General features: G+C 48.6%; 2 protein-coding genes across 2 annotated transcripts in view; both read right to left on the minus strand.

Moving 5' to 3' along the window:
- Positions 1 to 2,707: 2,707 nt before the first annotated feature.
- Positions 2,708 to 19,552, minus strand: part of ADAMTSL3 (ADAMTS like 3) — a 378,645-nt gene continuing 361,800 nt past the window's right edge. Inside the window, exons 12-14 of the mRNA XM_060259735.1 lie at positions 7,531 to 7,735; positions 6,186 to 6,333; positions 2,708 to 2,796 (exon numbers count right to left, since the gene is read on the minus strand). Coding sequence (XP_060115718.1) covers positions 2,708 to 2,796; positions 6,186 to 6,333; positions 7,531 to 7,735 — 442 coding nt within the window. The remainder of the gene's footprint in view (positions 2,797 to 6,185; positions 6,334 to 7,530; positions 7,736 to 19,552) is intronic.
- Positions 15,248 to 18,546, minus strand: LOC132587926 (uncharacterized protein K02A2.6-like; the record flags this gene model as incomplete). Its single annotated transcript, XM_060260341.1, has 4 exons — positions 15,248 to 15,828; positions 15,991 to 16,472; positions 16,595 to 17,688; positions 18,220 to 18,546. Coding segments are annotated over 4 exons (2,484 nt in total), but the record flags the coding sequence as incomplete, so codon positions are not given.

The raw sequence follows: 19,552 nt of genomic DNA on the forward strand, positions 1-19,552 counted from the left end.
TCTGGAGGTAACCCTGTTCAGCTTTCTTTTGCAGGCATGAGAGAAAGTTTCAAAAATTAAGTATGAAAAGATGGAAGTCCGTGAAGAAGTAAAGAAGCTTTGGAAACAAAAGAAAGAATATAATTATGATTAGAATAAGAATTAGGAAAAGTGGTACGGGGATCGGGTGAAATCAGTTAAAGAAAGGAAATAAGATAAAGAGGAAGGGGTTTATTTTTTCGTTGTTAGTATTCAGTTTGATTTGTAGAAGGTAATAAGCAAAAAATGAAATGTATTTATTTGTGATGTATAAATAAGTTGATATATGCACAGTCAAGATCGACTAATAATGACTTAAGACTGGGGGATCATGGCCTAAGCAATAGGCCCTGTTAAAATCATAATGGATCCACTGCTGCTGATGCTTCCCCCCTTTTCTTATTTTGATTTGCAACTGTTGTGAAGGAACTAGTTGGCTCCTTCTCAGGGCCTGAGGTGGGAGGAAGCCTTGCATAACAATTCAAGGGCATTTGCTGGATATCACCTGAGAAAGTATCTAGTAGTTATGTGTGAATGTTCCTCCTGTAAACCCCGCCCCCCCGTAGGAATGTTTTTGAAGTGTATCTTAAAACCCATGTATCAATCTATTGGTTTCATACTTAGCAAACTAGAAGCTTGCACCAGAGTACCGGTTATCAATAAATGGAAACTTAGTATCAACTCCGACTCATTCTTGAATCTGTCGACTTGACACACACTTAATAAAATATTAATACTGAAAAAAAAGGAAATGCAGGTTCAAATCCCCACTTGTTTTATGGAGGCTTGCTGGGTAACCTTGGGCCAGTCACATTCTCTCAGCCTGACCTACCTCACAGAGTTGATTTGAGGATCCACTACAGGAGAGGAGAATGAAGCGGGCTGCTTTGGATCCCCATTGGAGAGAAAGGTGTGGTACAAATGAAGCGAATGAACGACAATTGTGTGTGATGAGACCCATTTCAGGTCACATAAATCATAGCAGCCCTTTTGACAAGGTCTTAGGTGCTGGTGCCAGTTTCTGCAAATACTGCCTCCGCTGCTCAGAGCAAACAAGGCAGTCGCTGTGCACCTGCAAGGCACCCTTAGAAGGGATCCACCATTATTCTGAACACATTTGGCTGAGACAGGTGCAGCTCAGGGACACTCCAGAGAAGCTTCCAATGTAGAAGCTCCCAGACTCCACCCCTGGTATCTCCAGCTAGAGTATCCCAAGCAGAAGGGTTTTCTCTCTAAGACCTTCTAATGCCATTGCCAGTCACAGCAAACTTCATTTAAAATATTATACTGCATTTCTTCTCTTTAGACTCATGAAGGCTAATGCTGAGGAAAAAGAAGAGGAGGAGGAGGTGATGGTGGCGGAGGAGGAGGAGATTGGGTTTATACCCTGCCCTCCACTAACCAAAAGAGTCTCAGAGCAGCTTACAAATTTCCCTCCCCTTCCGCTCCCTACAACAGACACCCTGTGAGGTAGGTGGGGCTGAGAGCCGACAGAAATTGCTCTTTGAGCAGAATAGCTCTGCCAGAGCTATGGCTGACCTATTCCAGCAGTTACAAATGGAGGAAATCAAACCCAGATAAGAGTCTGCCCACTTAACCACTACACCAAACTGGCTCTCAGAAGGGCCAATGGTCTACCTCTGTATAAGGCAGCTTCATCCGTTCTACATAGAGGTAACTCTACAGACTCCTTGCATGTGATGAATGGAACTTCCAATTGCTACGAGACACATGTCTCAATGCTGGGCATCCACAATGGGTGTACCTTAATTACAACAATAATTTAAGAAGCTCCTGATGTGTGTGTCTGTGGAGGGGGGGGGGTCTCTTTCTAAAAAGGTTGCCTGGTTCAGAGCAGCAACTATGGGCCTTAAGCATTTTTTCTCTGGGGCTTCTCTCAGATGCTGGTTGGCTGGAAGTGCTCCTAATCCTTTCAAGGATTTACTAGGAAGGGAGCAATGCTGTTGCCCAGGAAAGCATGAGACTCAAAGAACCACAAGGTGTCTGCTGCTGCTTGGTAAGTAACCACCTTGAACATGAAATGTTTTTCATAATGCCTAAGAGTCTCACGTTAAAGTTTACTGTTCTGGAAATCACACTAATGATCCAAAGCAATGGTTTATGAATTTTTTTGTCTTGGGAATTTTGAGATGCACTCCCTTCTATGGATATTAGGTGTAAAGTTTGTCCAAGAAGGCATCACAGAATTCTTGTTTAACTGCCCTCAGTGTACCAAGAGAAGAAAGAGACACGGCTTTTCTGAACCAGGTTTTTACTACAGTTTGGCTCCTCAGCTGCACTGGCTTTTCATCTCCTTTACACACAGTACTGTTTGCCAGTTGTTGCTTTCCTTGCTTGTACGATGCCTTTCAAAGAACAGGATTAATTCTTATTACGAGGATTCGTACACAAATGCCATCAGGAGGGCATATAGCTGGGAAACCTTTGATAGCACTTCTGAAATGTAAAACTTAAATGTTCTTTTGGCACCAAGCACTTTTGCATCACTCAGGAGAACCACTTTGAAGAACTTGAGAACAGAGCTGCAAAGACAGGCACGGCTCAAAGAAATGCAAATACCAGATGACTTGGCAAAGGACAGCGGGGTCTTTATGAACCGTCAGGAAAACGCATCAGCAGCAACCTCTTCTCCATATTAAAGAGAGCGGGAAATAGAAAGAGAGTGAACTTACGTTGGCTTTTCTGAGACCGTCCTTGTCTCCTCCATTTCGTGTGCTTGCTTGGACCATGGGAGCTTTGCTTCAACAGGGTTCTTCTCTGGAAGAGACAAACAGGTGAGCATTGGAGACCATTCCATTTTCAGGGGCTCTGGAGAGTAAACCAGAACTCCTGATGGGTTGAGTTGGAGGCCTACCCCACATGAGTGACCTGGGACACAACTGTGTGCTTAAGAATTTAAGCTATCCACAGGCATAGCAAGGAATACGGTGGGCTGTGCAGCCCCTTCTACTGGAGGCAGCATGAGCCTGGCTGGTCACCAGAGTCCTGTCTTCTGCCTACTTCACCCTCCAGCTACAGTTCACCAGAGCAGGCAAATAGGCATGAAAAACCTCATCTTGAGACCCTGGAGAGCCGCTGCCAGTCTGAGTAGACAATACAGACTTTGATGGACTGAGGGTCTGATTCAGAATAAGGCAACTTCATATGTTCAGGAGAGCTGGAAAACAGTCACTAAAATCAGGATTTTAAAACTGCTAAGGCCTGTGGGGTTAATTTTTTTTAAAGAAAAACCCTTGTTGTGGATATCAGGGCTCACTACTTAAGTGTGTTTTTCTCACAATAACGTTAAAGTGACAGGCTCAGTCACTGGGCCCCTTTTGGGACATTGTCACTGACAGTCTGTGGCATGAAAAGAAAAATGAATGACCACTTACTATTTCCTTTACCCTAAGAGAAAAATTGTGGTAATTTTGTACCATGGCTCAATGTTGTCCTGCGATCCACCCCAGCTCTTTAATTGGTAACTTTGCAAACAACTGCTTGTTCTGTCACTAGAACCTTTATCTTTAGAGTTTTATGGCTTGCTATCATTACCAAACATGAATATGCTGTAAAGTCATACACTACAAGACATACACTACAAGTCGGTGACAGATTTTATGTAGGGCAGGAAGGCTGTACCCACATTTGTGTGTGGCTCGGGATTTGGTGTGAATGGTCTCCTGGGATGGAGGGCTCTTCTAATTTCTTGTTGGGAGTATCCATTGGCCTGCAGTGACTGTTTGAGGTGGTATAGTTCTCAAACGCCATAATGTTGACACAGTCTTCAAGCCCACACAACAGATCCGCCACATGCTGCGCTCAGCCAAAGATATGCGAGATCCATTTTCAACCCCTGGAGTCTACAAAATACCCTGCTCTTGTGGTGCAGTCTACATTGGCACTACCCAACGCAGTATCAACACCCGTCTCACCGAACACAAGAGACACTGTCGCTTGTTTCAGCCAGAAAAATCAGCTGTAGCTGAACATGCACTTCAAGAAGGAGACCACGTCATCCACTTTGAAAGAACTGAAGTCCTTTCTACGGTCTCACATTATCATACCCGCCTGAACAGAGAAGCTATTGAGATCTACAAACACCAGCACAATTTTAACAGAAAGGAAGAAGGCATTTTCATCCACCAATCTTGGTACCCAGCTCTGCAAAACACCCTACAGACTATAAATTGCAGAAAGTCTCAGAACAACCAGCAAATTCCACAGAACAATCAGCACAGTCAACAACCATCTTCCTTACCTTCAAACCCCTTCCAACCCTCCCAGCAATTAACACAGAACAATGGTCACATTCAACAGCCAGTTTCCTTATCACTACCCTTCCAGGAAGCCCCACCAAACAATGGGCACATCCACAAACCAATTGCCCTTTCATCACACCCCCTCCAGCCTACAAATAGCAGCTCTCCAGTAGCCCTGGCTCCACTCAATGCACAGCAGCCAAGAAGGTCTGAGCGCCTGCTCCGGCTGCAACGCCACTGAGGATGTTCTCCGCAGCTGAGAACGAAACGTCTGGAAGGAAAACTTTCTCCAGTAGAACACGGCACTTGATCCTGAAAGATTCTACAAACCCTAATGATATTTTATTTCAGATACCATTGAACAAAACTTCTGTGGCCAAGCAAAATATTGCAGCTACTTCACCCTGTTTAGTTAAGCTATATATTTTAAATTTGGTTCCCTCCCCATCCTGATAAATTACATTAAAGCCCCGGCTTATCAGTGGAAAAACAGTGAGAACACGCACTTGCTAGTGCTGATGACATCTTCATGTTGCCAGCTCTGGAGTTCAGCCTGGCAGATTCCAGTTTCTGGCACCAGGAGGCCGAGAGGGATATTTGAATTCAGTTAATAATGTTCTCCGCAATCTCTCTCAACCTCAAAAACCTGATTTGGACATTTATGATGATAACAGGCAGACAAATGAGGTATTGGATTTAAACACAAGAGAGGCAGATTTGTAAAAAACCCAATAATGATTTATTCCAGAATCAGATAAAATTCACAAAAGGTGAGGCCTACGGCAAAGACAGGGTGTAATCTCTGAAATCCTGAATGCTGTTGGTCATCAGAGCTTGGGCTGCAAGGACACTGAAACAAGACTTATTTAGCTCTTGGCTCAAGAGGGGCTGGGCTGCCTACCCAGAGGTACAAAATTCTGGAGTTGAGGGAGGAGTCTGGGTTCCAGGGGCTGCTGGCAGCAGGGCTTTTTATTCTGGGGGAACGTGGTGGAATGGAGTTCCAGAACGTCTTTGTGGAAACAAAATTCTCAAAAAAAATGTTTAAAAGTTCATGAGGGGCACCTGTGTGTTTCTCTTTCATTTTTCTCTGGATGGTCCTGGCACTTCTTTTTCTAGAAAAAAAGCCCTCATTGGGAGATAGTAGTAGTATAAAGCACTCAACGTTGTTCTAAATGTGATGAAGAAAACAGTGGAATTCTGCCTGGGAGCTTGTGGTGGCTTTTGACAACCCAAGCCAGTCTCTGGGGTATACACAAATTTGTAAACAGCTCAGAGCTTTTTTCTAAAAAAACGTTTAGCATACATGATTTGTAGAAAAATGGGATGCAGTGCTGTTGCTAGGAAGACACTCAGCAGAACAGGGACGTGCAGGTTCAGGTCTTGTGAAAACAAACTTTGAAAGATCCGGTGGCCAGTTTATGCATAACAAGGCTGTACACACAGGGTAAATGCACACACAGTCCCCCGTTTACACAACATGGTGATCACATGTATTGGGAGGATCATGGGTATTCTGTGCTCCTGTTACACATCATTGGTATGCTACCTGTATGTGCAATTTTAATATCTGAAAGGGTCTCTTGATGCCATCATGTCCAGCATTCCATGGCCAGCCTGCCAATCAAGAGGAAGAGGGACAAGAGTTGTCTGCTTGGTAGGTATTACTGAAGGAAGAAATGCCTGTCTAGGTTGGGTTTGTGTGTGAATGTGGCAACAAGTAACAGTTATATGTGAATGGTGTATGTGAGGAGAGGGCAAAACAGTGAGTGTGTGTACACTGTGTGGGAGTACCATAAAAAAAATCCTGAGTGAAACAATACATGTGGGAAGTTTTTTTTAAAAAAAAAAATTCTACACACAAAAGCACACCTCCACAGATTTCTGCTACACGCACATTCTGCTTACCTCTGGGCTTGTAGCAAGGAACTGGCACAATACACTCTTCCTTGATGTGCAGTTTGAGTTGAGGATTGCAGCCCCCTGTGTGCTGCCCACGATGGTCGATGCACAACACCACTCGGTAACGCAAACCTCGGCCACAGGTCACAGTGCACTACGGGAAACAATGCAGCAATAAAAACAAACAAACCCTAAGTTTGTCTATTTCTTAGAGAACACTTATTCATCATTTGCCTTTGGCTCATTAAGTGATTAAAACATCTCTCTGTATATCTCTGTCTCCTTATACATCTAATCCCTCTGTGAGACTACACTTTGGGATCTCACAACTGCCATTTTAGATTGTCTGGCAAGCTAAAATAACTGCCAAGACTTCGCAAGGCAGTCTCATGAGATCTCAGCCATCATGTATTTCAGGGGTGACCAACGGTAGCTCTCCAGATGTTTTTTGCCTACAACTCCCATCAGCCCCAGCCATTGGCCATACTGGCTGGGACTGATGGGAGTTGTAGGCAAAAAACATCTGGAGAGCTACTGTTGGCCACCCCTGATGTATTTCATTAAGACACTGAAGGAAGTGGGGGAGTTAAAAGGAGTGGGCAGGCAGGCAGACTGGGAAGAGGGAAAATATGTTTGTCAGGAGCAGGGTCAGGGTGGTGAGAAGAGAACTGGAGCAAAAAGGGAGGCAAGACAGGGACTGGAGGCAGGAAGGGCCCCTCGCTTGCATAAACAAACTCACAAATGATTTTTTAAAAATTATTTTTAAATTTTACATTGTGCCTCATAGTAAAAAAATGGGTTTCAGGGCAAACCTACAAATAATTAATGCACACAATAAGACTTAAAACAGCTATAGGAAACAATTAAGATCAGTGTTCCCTCTAAGCGGAGTTCATGTGAGCTAGCTCATAGTTTTTTAGCTGCCAGCTCACATATTTTTGTCTCGGCTCAGGAAAAATGGCTGTAGAGCAAACTGGCTTATACAGTAGCTCACAACTTTACTGCTAGCAAATCATGAAGTAGAATTTTTGCTCACAAGCTTAGAGGGAGTATTGATTAAGACCAACCCTTTCCACATCATTTATACCATTCCCTAATAAGCTGCCCTTCCTGTTGGGAGCAACAAACAAACTGCTGGCATGTTGCCTGGATGTTTCCCCTAAGCAGGTAAGCAGCAGTTTTTAAATGGTGGGAGACTGAAAGTCAGGAAAACTGCTAGTGGTGGGGGTTTCTCCCACTTCCCTGTGGCTGTCATCTGGACACAAGACCCCCCCCCCCCCCCGCTGCTATTTAGCAGATAAAAAAATGGAAAAGAATTTTTTTTAAAGATTGAACTTTCCCCCCAACATACCTGTGACCACTCCAAAGCTACCCATTTTGGACAATCATACAGGTTGCAAGCTTGCATGACTTTGGGTTTTGGGGCATACATGCATTTCCACTCTTCCACTTGTAGTATCTCTCCGTGCATGGTCTCCTCCACACACACAAAGCTCCTCCTCTGAATTCCTCCGCCACATGAAACAGAGCATGCAGTCCAAGGGTTGTGTTCCCAGCTGGGCCAGGAGAGAAAAAACACAACACCAAAATGCATGAGGCTGTCTGCTTTTGAGATGCCAACCATTCAGAGAAAAATGGACCACGTATTTAGTGGCCATTGATAATAAAGTCAGACCAATCCACTGTTGAATCTTAAAACTGCGAAGCAATTTTATGTGATGACTGAATCCCAAAGCTCACTCTTTCACAAATCCTTATGAAAAGCTGAGCTATTCCAAGCCAGTTTGACCTGAGGGAAAAACTCCTTTGAATCTAGCATCGTCATCACCATGTATTTTTGTATTGTGTGTGTTGTGTGTACACTGGAAGTCATGTTGACTTCTGGTGACTGTCCCCGCAGCAGGTAGCAAGAGTAATGCAAAAACAGGCAGTTAATTCACATCAGCATTCAGAAGCTAAAGAACACATGAGCCCCAAACGATATTATTATGAACACAGTATGAAATAATGGTCTTTAATGTCCCATCTGGTTTGGCCATAAAAGCCAAAGTCCAGTGCAGTGAACAAAACAGTGGCATTCAAAGCACAAGTCACCACTCAGCTATTAAGCTCTCAGTGTGGACTTGAGAAGGGGAGTGGATCACATTTGCAGCCTATTAAAGTGAGGTTAAAACGGCATCAATATGTGGCTTGTTGGAAAGGCAGGATACAAAAATGGGATTAATAAAATACACATGTCGTAGCTTCATTATCCATGTATCAGCAGTCAAAGAGATAGGTAAGCCAACATGAAAACAGTCATAATGCTTTCTGGAGTGCAGATAAGTTATTTATTGATTTATTCAGATATTTATATCCCACTTTTCTCCCCAAGTAGAGAACCTGAGACACTTTCAGATCAGCGCATTTTCCCTGATGGCTAATCAAGGGAATGCAGCAAGTTATGCTGTTTATTTTTTTTAATTATTCAGACTGATCTAAAACATTTTAAAATATTTAAATAGGTTTTAAAAGGCATTAAAGAAAGGAATGCAGGGTAATAATTGCACCCGCAACTGTGGATGAAATCAGCAACCGCATCCCATCCAAAGCCCTTCCCCAGGAGTAGCTGAGGTATTGTAAAGAAGTCAATCACAGAGCAGATGGAGCAGAAACCTATAAATCCAAAAGGTAAATTTAAATAACTGCTCCCCAAGATCCAGTGGGTAAAGTCAAGAATGCTCTCTGCCTGAAATAATTCATGCAACTCTCTACCCAAAATAAATGAATCACTTTATACACAAACCAAATGTGAACCTGAACCGTACGTCAAGCGTTGACATTTAAACCAAACTTACATGATCAAAACCAGGCAGCACTGAGCAAACAGCTAATGATTTCACCATCACCCCCGGCAAATGCACTTCTTTCTGCTGTTATCCTTTTGCTCACTTAACCCAAAGGAGTGATCAGGGCAATAATAGCACACTCAAGGATGATGAATTTTAAAGCTACTCTCTTGCAAGTGTAGCAGCAGCTGGTGTAGCCAGCAGCAAAGAGAGTTCTCACACTTTCCGCAGCAGGAAACACTGAACTTTATGATACCCTTACCTACTACAGTGAACACAGGACTGCTGGTGGAAGTGGCAGCCCTGTGTTACATCCTCACGCTCCATAGCATGTACAATGCACAACACACACCATATCCTATGCCATTTTGCAGTGCATTTCAATGACCCTGCTACTGGCAGCCATGGGGGGGAGGGCAGAGGGATTAAAAGCACATAATCAGAACATGGGATACGTTGTGTTGCACATTAGAGAGAAGGAAGTGGAGAACTCAACACAGGCTTTCTGTTTCTGCCAGCAGCTCTGCATTTCTTACCAAGTCTACCCACAGCTATTCCTGGTTCCCAGATGAAACAGCTGCATATTATACATCTACTTGCAAACAGAAGATCATAGAATCATAGAGTTGGAAGGGACCTCTAGGGTCATCTAGTCCAGCCCCCTGCACAATGCAGGAAACTCACAAACACCTAAATTCACAGGAGCTTCATTGCTGTCAGATGGCCATCCAAGGAAGGAGAGCCCACCACCTCCCGAGGAAGCCTATTCCACTGAGGAATCGCTCTAATGGTCAGGAAGTTCTTCCTAGTTGAGCTGGAAACTCTTGATTTAATTTCAACCCGTTGGTTCTGGTCATACCTTCCGGGGCCACAGAAAACAATTCCACACCCTCCTCTCTAGGACAGCCCTTCAAGATCCTCTCCAATTCATTTTTTGTATTATATGATTTTGGAATTACAATGGGCCAAGGTGGTTTTGACATTGGGAGACCTCTGAATGGATCTTCTCAATGGTTTTTAAAATGGAAATGCCAGTGGCATGGGCTCTGAATGGCATCTAGGTCACAAATAAGAGAAATGGTGGGTTTAACACTTCAGCCTGTGCTTTCCCCACCACCCCTATGCTCTAGCTTTATTCACTGAAACTGACCCTTGCTCAAAGTGATATGACCCCTAGGATGGAAGACAGCATATGTGTGTTGTTTTCCCTTAAAGGGCTAATAATAGTGCAAGAGAGTTGGTTTGTTTTCACATTGGGGAGAGACCGCCTCTTTTTCTATAGCACTGCCTCTGAACAATAGAATCATACAGTTGGAAGGGACCATACAGGTCATCTAGTCCGATCCCCTGCTCAATGCAGGATCTGCCTAGAACAGGGGTTTCAAATGTGCAGCCCATGGGCCTGATCCAGCCCCCACAGGGCTCCAATCAGGCCCACCGGCAAGCGGCCATTATCTGCTTCCTTCTCCCTCTCCTGCTTCCTTTAGTCGCCATTTTTGTACTTCTTCAGCGTGATGCAGCCAAGCAAAGAAGGCTTTTGCCCCAAAGGAGAAAGAGAGAGGAGCCTCAGCCAAAGGAGGAACTTGGCTCTGTAGCTCTGCTGTGCAACTCAGAGAGCCAGGCACAGCTGGAGCTCTCTCAATGGGCGTTTTCACATTGACCTTAATCAGCAGCGACGCCCCTCTTCACCACGCAGGATCGGCGCGGATTTCGCACTAATTGCCGCGGAGCACCCGGAAGAGCCGGAAAGTCCCGCGGCTTTTGCGGCGCAAACGGAAACCGCCAAAAACCAGTTTCCATTTGCCCCACAAAAGCCGCGGGACTTTCCGGCTCTTCCGGGTGCTCCGCGGCAATTAGTGCGAAATCCGCGCCGATCCTGCGCGGTGAAGAGGGGCGTCGCTGCTGATTAAGGTCAGTGCGAAAACGCCCAATGAAAGCTACAGCTGTGCCAGGCTCTCTTAACCAAACAGCAGAGCTACAGAACCAAGCCCTTCCATTGGGTGAGGCTCCTCCTCCCTTTGGGAAGAGCAGAGGCGGCTTTGCTTGGCTGCCTGGTTCAACAAGGTCTAATTTATGTCTGCTCCATCTTCCATAACAGAGTAGTTTGATACCCCTGGCCTAGAGCATCCCTGACAAAGGTTCATCCAGCCATTGCTTGAAGGCTGCAGAGAGGCAGCTGATTCCACGGCTGAACTACTCTTGGTGGTGATGGAAAATGCTGTCAAGTCACAGCTGACTTGCAATGACCTTGTAGGGTTTTGACGGCAAGAGACGTTCAAAGGTGGTTTGCCATTGCCTGCCTCCGCACCAAGATCTCCAACTGAACTACTAGCCCTGCTTTCTGAAGTCTGAAGAGATTAGGGGACCTATTCATACTGTAAAAAAACCAAATTCTTAATATTCAGCTGGTATCTTTTCACCTGTAATTAAAACCCGTTATTATGAGTCCTCTCATCTGCTGCCAACAGGAACAGCTCTCTGCCCTCCTACGAGCGACAGCCCTTCAAATCCTTCAAGAGATCAACCATGTTCCCCCTCACCCTCCTCTACTCCAGACTGAACATTCCCAAATCCCTCAGTCTTCCCTCATAGGGCTTGGTCTCCAGGCCCCTGATCATCCTTGTTCCTCTCCTCTGCACCTGCTCCATTCCTTTTTGAATTGGAGGCCTCCAGAACTGTACACAATACTCTAGGTATGGCTTGACCGATTTGCTGTACAACAGGACTACGACATCTTGTGATTTGGATTTTATTCCTCTGATAGCCGTAAGTGACTGCAGTTTCCATTTTAGAATACTGGGGAAATTTGATGATGGATTTTTCTGTCTCATATACTTCAGCCCAATGAACACAGTGTGAATTAGCTGTAAGAACGTGAGCTGCCCTTCGTTCAAATTTTTCACCATTTTGGGATTCACGACGTGGCCTCAGATGCTGTCTTCCAGCCTCACTTCCCCATCTGTAATATGGTGACAGTCACACGGCAGTGTCCTTGTTAGGGGTATGCATTCAAGCATACTTGAGATGAAATGCCACCTAAAATTAGCTATTTTGGATCAGCTCAGGGACACCTCAGATGACCCCAATCATTCCTGAAATTCCAGGAGTAATGAAAATTTATTTACTCGAATTTAGGGAGCATTTCAGGGTGGTACAGGAGCAGGGAAGGAAAGGGAGGAAGCTGGGTCAGTGAACAGCTATTAGTTGGCATCTCTCTTCCCTTGTGGTCGGAAGAACTTGGCCTCCACACATGTCCCTTGGAATTTTACAAAGGAAAGGACTAAACATACCACAGATGCACCATGCTGGCATCATCCCCACTGGCTGGGGGGGGGGGGTTAATGGGCTTCTCCTGGACTCATAAGGTTTGGTTGCTAGAGTGGCCATTTCCTCCTCTGCTACCAGGGTTTTTTAAATCTAAGTGAGAAGCCATGTTGGTCTGAAGCAGTTGAACAAAACAAGAGTCAAGTCGCACTTTTAAAACCAACCGAAAGTTTACGTTCTGAATAAAACTTGGTTGGTCTTAAAGATGCAACTTGACTCCTGCTTTGTTCAAGGTTTTTTTAAAATCAGCAATGGAATAGCATTCTAGCAATATATCAACATGCATGCCAGGTTCTCTGCATTCCTAGTCTTAAAAAAATGAGTCTAGCTCCTTCTGCTGCAGCAATAGGCTTCGTATTGGTACAATGAAGAGGCTAGAGACTTACTTTTTAAAAAACATGAAAGCCGGGAATGCAGTATTGCTATACTGTTATATTGATACAATGCTATCCCATTGCCTTTAAACATAATAATAAGCCCCTTGGTGGTGGTAGTGAAGCAATGGCTTCTGTGACAGCCAGGTGTCATGGGAGCCCACCAGCCTGCCCACCATTTTCCAGATGAGAAGGGGGGCTTTGCTGCCTCCAACATTGGTGTCAAGGAGAAGCCTCGAGAGTGACCAATGCCTGCATGGTAAGCCTGATCTGGAACTCCCTTCCTTCTTTTCTCTCTCTCCTACTGCCGAGGGAAGGGGGAATGACAAGAATAATGGTCCCAAATTTTGGGGAGCTGAAAGAAGTATTCCTCTATCCCAAACAAGTAACACCACTTGCAAAAAAAAAAATCAGGATTATGAAAACAATATACTACCTGAAATCCAGACCCAAAATTAATACCAAACATTTTTAAGTGTACATCAGTAGTGGATGTTAGTGCTGTAAGCGTTTCCAGGATTATGTATGTGAAGCAACCTGAAGGGTTTAAAAGCACTTCTTATGGTTTTTTAAAAAGCCCATCAAGATGTAAAGAACATCCCGTGCAATTATGCAGCCCACAGATTCACAGATGCCACAACGAACACACTTTAAGTAATACTAGTTGCGGAAGTGTTTATGGCGTAAATTTTTACAGCTGCTTTTCTTTATCTCATCAAGTTTGGAACACGCTCCCTCTCCCAAACTCCCGGGAGCCTTTCCAGGTGGAGTGAGGCCTGTGGCTACTGGGAAAGGGGAGGGGGCTGCAGGAGGGCAGCAAGGTAGACACTTTCCAGAGCCCACCGCTGTCAAGGGATCCCTCAACACTCCAACAAGCCTGAATTACGTGGAGCCCGTCCAAAAGTTTTCAAAGGTGCATGTGTGCGTGTTTGCTGGTGGAGGAGCATTTATCCTGGGACTTCTCTGTTTATTTCAAAAGACTCCTCCATCTGTTAAAACAGTCCAGCTGCGCATTTACACTCAAAATGCAACTCAATGCTTTCAAGAAACTCTGATGCAGGCTGAAGCTCCCCACTTTTCCCTGACCTGGCTTCCTCATTTGCCCAGGAAAATCAACAAACCTGGGCGTTGCAAAGGTGTAAAGAGAACTTGAAGGTGACCCTAGTGTTTATGGTTAACTGGCGTTCAAGGGAAAAGGACCAGGTAAGCTCAGGACAAGCACCTCACCCTAATTTCAGTTTGTGTGTGGACATGGGAAATGAGGAATTGGGGCATGATCCATGAAGGCCCATGAATGGAGCTCCACATCATCACCTAGGCTACGCTGAGTCACAGAACAGAAATGCACACAACTAGGAGACTTACTACACAGCTCAGAATCTTTCTGGTTCCAGGAACCAGGTGATTTCCAACAGCCAATCCCATGCTAGTGCCTGGAATCCAAGATCATCTGCTCTCCCTCAGTCTTGACAAGTCATTTTTGAGGAACATTATAGTCAGTTTTATCCCCATACACTAGAACAGGTTAATCCCTACACCTTTTGAATATTTTATGTCTGCCTCCTTGTTGTTATTTCTGGTTCAGATAGTTAGTGTTCCTGTAACGTACTCGAAGCGGAGACGAGAGTAGGGCAACATAGTTTATTAGGAGCACGTTGCAAGAGAGGGAGCATGCGGGCCGGGCCCCGCTTATATACAATTCCCGGTACAGCCTACTGGGTCGGTCAGGCCAATCCTGACCTGTTGAACTACCCGCCGCAACTGTTGATTGGCGGGTGATTCCGCGCCCTGCGCTGGAGGCTTCTGGGACAGCCCAGTTGCCTCTGCGTGGGGCGCATGTTGTTACTGATACACTACACCCCTCCCCCCCTAGTTAAGGAACATAGTCCTTGAGATATGCGGGAGGTCGGCGCTCCCAGGTGGACCGTCTAGGGAGGTCCGGTGGGGGAGGCGCTGCTTCCGCGGTTGGTGCTTCGGCGGCCCGTGGTGTGGCCGGAGGCGGCGGGGCCGGCTCAGCGGGTCTTTCGGGTTCGGACCGTTCTGGTGTTCCCTGCGTCGGCGTGATGGGCGTTGGGGCCTCGTCCTCAGGTCAGCTCTCGGTTGGCCCCTCCCCGGACCACGCCTCTTCTGTGTCCGCCGGCTCCTCCGGTAGCGTGCGGCGGCGCAACTGGTCTATGTGCCGCCGTAATACCTGGCCCCCCTCGGTTGATATATCATAGTGGCGGGACCCCGTCACTCGTAGCACTCGGCCCGCCACCCAATCAGGCCCCCTTGCATAGTTCCGGGCGTAAACTGGGTCGCCCGCAAAGAACCCCCTGACTGCGTCCCGAACCTCGGGGCTCTCGCGGGTGTCTGACGCCCGGTCGGGGTGTAGTCTGTCCAGTCGGGTTGTCAGCTTGCGTCCCATTAGGAGCTCTGCCGGGCTCACCCCTGTGACCGGGTTGGGGGTGACCCTATTGTCGAAAAGGAATGCCTCTAATCGGTGGTCCCAGTCACCCTGCACAATTCGGCCCAGGGCTTCTTTCGTGGTGCGGACCATCCGCTCCGCCTGGCCGTTGGTGGCTGGGTGGAAGGGGGCAGATCTTATGTGCCTAATCAGGTATCTATGGAGGAACGCCTGGAAGTCTGCAGACGTGGACACGGTCCCGTTGTCTGAGACTATGGTGTCCGGGATACCGTGTGTGCATAAGGCCCTGCGCAGCGCTCGGATTGCGGTGGCGGATGAGGTGGACCCTATGGGGATGACCTCCAACCACTTGGTGTAGGCGTCCATTATTATCATGAAGGTCTGCCCCTGGAATGGCCCCGCGAAATCGAAGTGGAGTCTCGACCATGGTTTCCGGGTTGACTCCCACCTAGTGGCGGGGGTGCTGGGAGGCTCGGGCCGCGACTCTTGACACGTTTGGCACCGTCGGACCCAGCTCTCTATCTCCCCATCCATCCCCGGCCACCAGACGTAGCTTCTGGCCAAGGCCTTCATTCGGACTATGCCGGGATGGGTCTCATGTAAGGATTCTAGGACACGCTTTTGCAGCGGGGGCGGAATCACCACCCTACTTCCCCATAACAGGCACCCCTTGTGGGCTGCTAGTTCCTCCCTCCTGGTCTTATATGGCTTGAATTCTTCCCCCATGTTCCCCTCCGGTCAGCCCCTCACCACCCAGTCGAGCACCCGTGCTAGTGTCTTGTGTTTTTGGGTGGCCTTGGCGACCTCCGCTGCGTGTAGGGGCGGCTCCGGGAGGCTCTCCATTAGCATGACCTGGTGTGCGGGGGCGGGGTCTGGACCCGTTTCCGGAAGCGGCAAGCGGCTGAGTGCGTCCGCGTGACCCATAGCCTTGCCGGCCCTGTGTACCAGTGTGTAAGTGTAGGAGTTGAGGAATTGGTTCCACCTCAACACGCGCTGCGACAGTATTTGGGGGGTTTGACGGTCGGGGGCCAGCAGACCTAAGAGGGGCTTATGGTCCGTTGCTATGGTGAACCTCCGCCCATACAGGTATTCATGGAACTTGCGGACCCCCGCCACGATTGCCAGAGCCTCCTTGTCTATTTGCGCGTAGTTGCGCTCGGCTGGTGTCAGTGTGCGGGAGTAGTATGCGACCGGTACCTCCCTCCCGTCGGGGAGTTGGTGCCCCAGGACTGCTCCCACCCCGTATGGCGACGCATCGCAAGCCAGGATGACGGGGAGGCCCTCGTCAAAATGGTGGAGCACCGCATTAGACACCAAAACATCCTTGACTGCCTGAAACGCGGCTGCTTGGAGTTTGGGGCTTTTTTGTCCAGCAGGCGGTGCAGGGGCTCTGCTAGGGCCGCCTTGTGGAGGAGAAATGAATGGTAAAAGTTAAGCACCCCCAAGAAGCTTTGTAGCTCCGCTTTGCAGGTGGGGGCTGGCGCTTTCACAATGGCTCGGGTCTTTTCTTCCGTTGGGTGGATTCCCGCTGCATCTACGGCGAACCCCAGGAACTCCACCCGTGGGACCCCCAGCAGGCATTTCTCCCTCTTGACTTTGAGCCCCGCTGCCTGGAACCGGCAGAGTACCTCTCTTAGGCGGTTGCCGAATTCTTCGGGGTCCGGGGCGGCGACTAGCACGTCATCAAAAAACGGCTGGACTCCGGGGATCCCTTTCAGGAGAGCGTCCATTATACTCTGGAAGATCCCGGGAGCGACGCTAACCCCGAATTGAAGCCTCCTCACCCGGAAGGCCCCCCTGTGTGTCACTATAGTTTGGGCTTCCGCCGTCTTAGCATCTACCGGGAGCTGTTGGTAGGCCTGTGCCAGGTCCAGCTTCCCGAAGATCTTGGACCCCGCTAGGGCAGCCAGAACATGGCTCACCACCGGCACTGGGTAGGGGTTATCCTGCAGTGCCTTGTTTATCGTGCATTTATAGTCTGCACAGATCCGCACCTCCCCGTTTGGCTTGATAGGGGTTATGATGGGGGTCTCCCAGGTGGCGTAGTCCACGGGCTCCAGGACTCCCTGGGCTGTGAGGCGATCTAGTTCGGCCTCTATTTTTGGCTTTAAAGCGAACGGGACCCTCCTCGCCTTGAGCCGAATCGGCCTGACCGTGGGGTCTAGCGGTAGGGAGATGGCTGGCCCTTTGTAGCTCCCTAGAGAACCATCGAACACGTCAGGGAACTCTTGGCATATCTCCCCGAACCCCCTGGGTGTTAGGGTTTGCCCCACCCCTTCCAACCGGATCCCCAAGGGTTTGAACCACGCCAGTCCTAGCAGGGTGGTAAGCTGGCGCTTTACCACCAGGATGTCCAGCGGGCCGTAGAAGGACCCCCGCTCGACTTGCACCCGCGCCCACCCCGCGATTTGCACCGGATTCTTCTGAAAGTCCCGGAGTATGAAGTTCGCCGGCCTTAGTTGCAGCCGCTGGGGGGGACACAGCTTCCTCAGGGTTTCCTCCGCTATAATGGAGATGGAGGAACCAGAGTCCACTTCCATTTGGCAGGGGTTCCCTTCGATGAGGACCGCCATTTTGATTTTATCGGGGGTGGAGAGGGGCAAGTTCAGTACCAGCAGGGACGTGGAGTCCGTGGAGTGGAACTCCGCCGACTCGTGATGCGTGGTTGGCCTCCGGCGGTTGGGCTTGGCTCGGCAAGCCCTCGCAATGTGGCCCGTTTTTCCGCAGCTCTGGCAGTCCCAGGTCCGGTACCGGCAGTCCCGCCTGTCGTGGGGGTCGCCGCAGCTGGCGCACTTGGTGGCCGGGACCCTCTCCGTCGCTGGGGGTCGTTCGGCCGCTTGGGGGCGTTGGGCGGCTCTGCTGGGTGGCCCGGCTGGGCGGCGCAGCTGGTGGGCTTCTTCCTCCTCTGGGCAGTCGTGGTCCAGCTCCTCGTGGTGGGCGGCTTCTGTCCGGGCCTTGGGGAAGGTCCTGGAGGTCCTCTCGAACGCCACCGCCTCGCTGAAGGCGCTCTGGAGGGTGAGCTCTTCTTTGGCGAAGAGCTTCTGCTGGAGCCTCTCGTCGCGGAGGCCCCACGTGAATCGGTCGGCCAGGGTGTCTTCCAGCTGGGCGATCTTGCGGAGGGCCGCCAGGTAGTCGGCGGCCGATTCCCCCACTGCCTGGTCCCTTCTGTGGAACAGGAACCGACGGGCCACCCGCGAAGGCTGTGGCGAGAAATGGCCGGTGAGGAGTCTGATGATCTCCTCGTAGGACTTCTCCGTGAGGCGGACGGGAGCCGAGAGACCCTTGGCAATCTCGAACGTGGCTGGCCCACAGACGCTCAGCAGAACGTCCCTCTTCGTGCCGGCGTCGGTGACCTTGTTGGCCCTGAGGTAGAACTCGACCCGCTCCGCGTAGGACTCCCAGCCCTCGGGATTGGCGGGGTCGAATGTCTCGATGTAGCCGGTGGTTCCGTTCTGTGTGGCCATGGCGGCAGCGGTCAGGACTCGTGGTTGCCCTAGATCTCCGTGGTAGCCGCTGAGGCTAAGATCCCATCCTCGTCGCCAGTGTAACGTACTCGAAGCGGAGACGAGAGTAGGGCAACATAGTTTATTAGGAGCACATTGCAAGAGAGGGAGCACGCGGGCCGGGCCCCGCTTATATAAAATTCCCGGTACAGCCTACTGGGTCGGTCAGGCCAATCCTGACCTGTTGAACTACCCGCCGCAACTGTTGATTGGCGGGTGATTCCGCGCCCTGCGCTGGAGGCTTCTGGGACAGCCCAGTTGCCTCTGCGCGGGGCGCATGTTGTTACTGATACACTACAGTTCCCTTTGTGGGAAGAGAACCATGCCAGCACCCAGACCTGGGCAACTTACAGACTGGACACGGTCACCACCGAAACCTGAACCTCACCACACCTCCCAAAGCCTTGTACATGTGTTATCCTCTTATAACATTTATGGAGGGGCAGGGAGAGAGAAGAGGAATAGGGACAGTTTGCCACCTGTTATGTAGCAGGAAGTCATGATGCAATTCAGCTCTTTTACAAGTCACGTGAGTATTCCAATTTGTGATGGAGACAGATCTAAAGTACCGCTGGCTTTGTATCCTGGTCCTGCATTTTTGGATGAGGTTTTTTTTGTTTTGGCCAACCTCTTTCTTCCTCTCTTCCCTCACTCTACCTGCTAGGGGGAGAGGAGTGTAACATTCAGCTTAAAAAATAGTTCTAGGGAACTCTACAGCTTGAATAATACTTTTCAGAGGAAAAAGATTTAGAGTACCCTAGAACATTTTAAAATGTCTATTTGGCCACATAAAAAGTGTCACTTCACTACTGCTCTGCAGCCATTTATCCCTCAGCAGCTTCAGTTCAGTTAATTCATACTTGTTTAAAATATTTATATACTGCCTTACCTGCTGAACTCGATATGATACAACAACCAAAGCATACAAAACAATAGA

Source organism: Heteronotia binoei, chromosome 19, assembly GCF_032191835.1.
Source record: "Heteronotia binoei isolate CCM8104 ecotype False Entrance Well chromosome 19, APGP_CSIRO_Hbin_v1, whole genome shotgun sequence".
Lineage (NCBI taxonomy): Eukaryota > Metazoa > Chordata > Lepidosauria > Squamata > Gekkonidae > Heteronotia > Heteronotia binoei.